The 2,083-nt window shown below is 38.4% G+C and overlaps 1 protein-coding gene across 1 annotated transcript; it reads right to left on the bottom strand.

Moving 5' to 3' along the window:
- Positions 1-240: 240 nt before the first annotated feature.
- On the bottom strand, positions 241-1,181 carry LOC18036949 (histone H1). Its single transcript, XM_006425459.2, has 2 exons — positions 909-1,181; positions 241-829 (listed from the first exon to the last, which is right to left on the bottom strand). The coding sequence occupies exons 1-2, from the start codon at positions 1,074-1,076 to the stop codon at positions 419-421; spliced, it is 579 nt and encodes a 192-aa protein (XP_006425522.1). The 5' UTR covers positions 1,077-1,181; the 3' UTR covers positions 241-418.
- Between the last annotated feature and the right edge of the window lie 902 nt (positions 1,182-2,083).

Genomic DNA, 2,083 nt, shown 5'->3' with positions numbered 1-2,083 from the left:
AAAGAAAACAGAACGAACTTCGTGGAAATTAATGACAACGACTAGCTACCGCTGCAATCGCCAATCAGGTTTAGTGGCACCAAGATTCAACCCCCAATTGAGCATACAAGGCAGAATATTGGCTTGTGTTCTTGATGGATTTGGAAATGTGTTCCGGGTCCGGGCCCGGTAACAACAGTCACAGAAAGCACTAGAATGTGTCACGGCCAGGACCAGTTCCAGAACCATCAGAAGAGAAAATTGGACCACATCACAAGCCGAAAAGGTACCCATTAAACCAAACCAAAAGTCGGGAGATCATTACATTCATTTATGCAAAACACGATCATACCGGGAGTTGACATGTACATGATACTTCTTATCAGACAAGGAAGTTGAAACTAGTTTGTACTTTACTAGTATTATATCATACATATTACTACTGAGCAGTAGCTTTCTTGGCTTTCTTAGCAGCAGAGGACTTGATGGATTTGGGCTGCTTTGGTTTGGCAGCAGCCGATTTCTTTGCCTTCTTAGGCGGAGGAGGAGCGGCGGCGGCAGACTCTGCTTTGATTTTAGCTGCAGCAGTTACGGACCTTGTTTTCCTTGGGGCCTTGGCCTTGGTCTTGATCTCTTTTTTGGTTTTGCCAGCTGCCGCTTCAGAGAGCTTGTAAGAGGCCCTGATCTTGATGAGATTTCCTTTCGCAGCGAAGTGCTTCAGCTGCACTGCCAATATTTTCCTGAAATTCGCTGGGAGCTCATCCTTGTGCTTCTCTTCCATGTACTTGGCTATTGCGTATGGGCTTGAACCGCTCTTATCTTGCAGCGCCATCAGTGCCTCCGTTATCATCTGCACAATTAATTACAATAACATCAAAACTTCCTTCAATGAACATGGCTTATAATTTAATTTGATTAATTTGACAAACCTGAAAATAAGGAGGATGAGAGGGGGTTTTGGACTGCTTTGGCTTCTTCTCTTTAGGAGCCTTGGGCTTCTTGTCCTTAGCAGCCTTGGCCTTCTTCTCAGTGACGACCTTTTCCGGCTCCTCCGCAGCCGGCTGCTGCTCCGTCACAGCTTCACCTTCTGTGGCCATCTACTTTCGCAACTAACGAATCCGCTCAAAACGATCTCGCAGAATTACTAGAAGAAAACTAAAGCCTTTGAATTACAGCCTTGATTGTTTATTTATTAAATATCGGAGGAAATGATCCTTAATTTATACTAGCGCTCCATCCCGGTGAAAATTTTGTTATTGGTCCGTTGGAATTAAAGTAGATCGCCAGCGTGTTCAAGGATATATCTAGAACTCACACGTGGAACGATATCCGACCGTCCCTTACTATACCGGTTTAATTTTGCTTAAAATGGAATGCGGAGTGGATTGAAATTTTCATTTCGACGTTGGTCTTCTTCCTCTTTGTTGTGTGCTTTCTATTTTGATTTACACTGCGATATCTTGGGCATGAAGTCGGCTTTTTTCATTTTTTTTTTTTTGGGAATGCAAGCTAAGTAAGTCCAGATTATAATGCGGGTCACATGGAGCAAAATGGTTGAGTTAATTGAATTCTCAAAACAAAATGTTGTTGGTGTATGTTGGTTTTGCTTTTTACTTTGTTACTCCGTTGTGTTGTGAAATTAGAGAAAGCCATTATTAGCAATACGTAATTGAAATTTATAATTAGGTTTCTCTCTTTCAAATACAACAATTATTTACAAACACATGATTAACATACTAAATAAGATCAAAGATAATTATACACCGACCACCTATTTTTTTTGAACTTTTTTAAAAATACACAAATCTTATTTTTTTTGAGACAATGTTCTACTTGAAGTTAACATTTTTTTTTATTTGTTCACTCCTGTCATAGCACTGTTAGAACTTTGTTGACATAGTAAGAGTAAAATTTTTATTTCACAAGAACAAAAAAAACGACATTATTTTATGTTCCTTTTTTATTTCCTTTTATTTTTGGATATTAGAAATTTTTGGTTAAATTTAAATTCTTTTATTAACTGGTATCCCTGTTTCTTCTAATATAAATATATATATATACATTAGATGCAAAAGTAATTCAAATATGAATAAAGGATAAAAGA

Source organism: Citrus clementina, unplaced genomic scaffold, assembly GCF_000493195.1.
Source record: "Citrus clementina cultivar Clemenules unplaced genomic scaffold, Citrus_clementina_v1.0 scaffold_7, whole genome shotgun sequence".
Lineage (NCBI taxonomy): Eukaryota > Viridiplantae > Streptophyta > Magnoliopsida > Sapindales > Rutaceae > Citrus > Citrus x clementina.
The sequence above is the reverse complement of the archived record's forward strand: the minus strand, read 5'-3'. Positions and strand labels throughout refer to the sequence as shown.

Bases quoted from the DNA above. Each gene is read 5' to 3' on its own strand.
- LOC18036949 (XM_006425459.2), bottom strand. From the start codon at position 1,076: ATGGCCACAGAAGGTGAAGCTGTGACGGAGCAGCAGCCGGCTGCGGAG. The intron at 830-908 runs GTTTGTCAAATT...TTAATTGTGCAG, and splicing joins CTCATCCTCCTTATTTTCAG to ATGATAACGGAGGCACTGAT.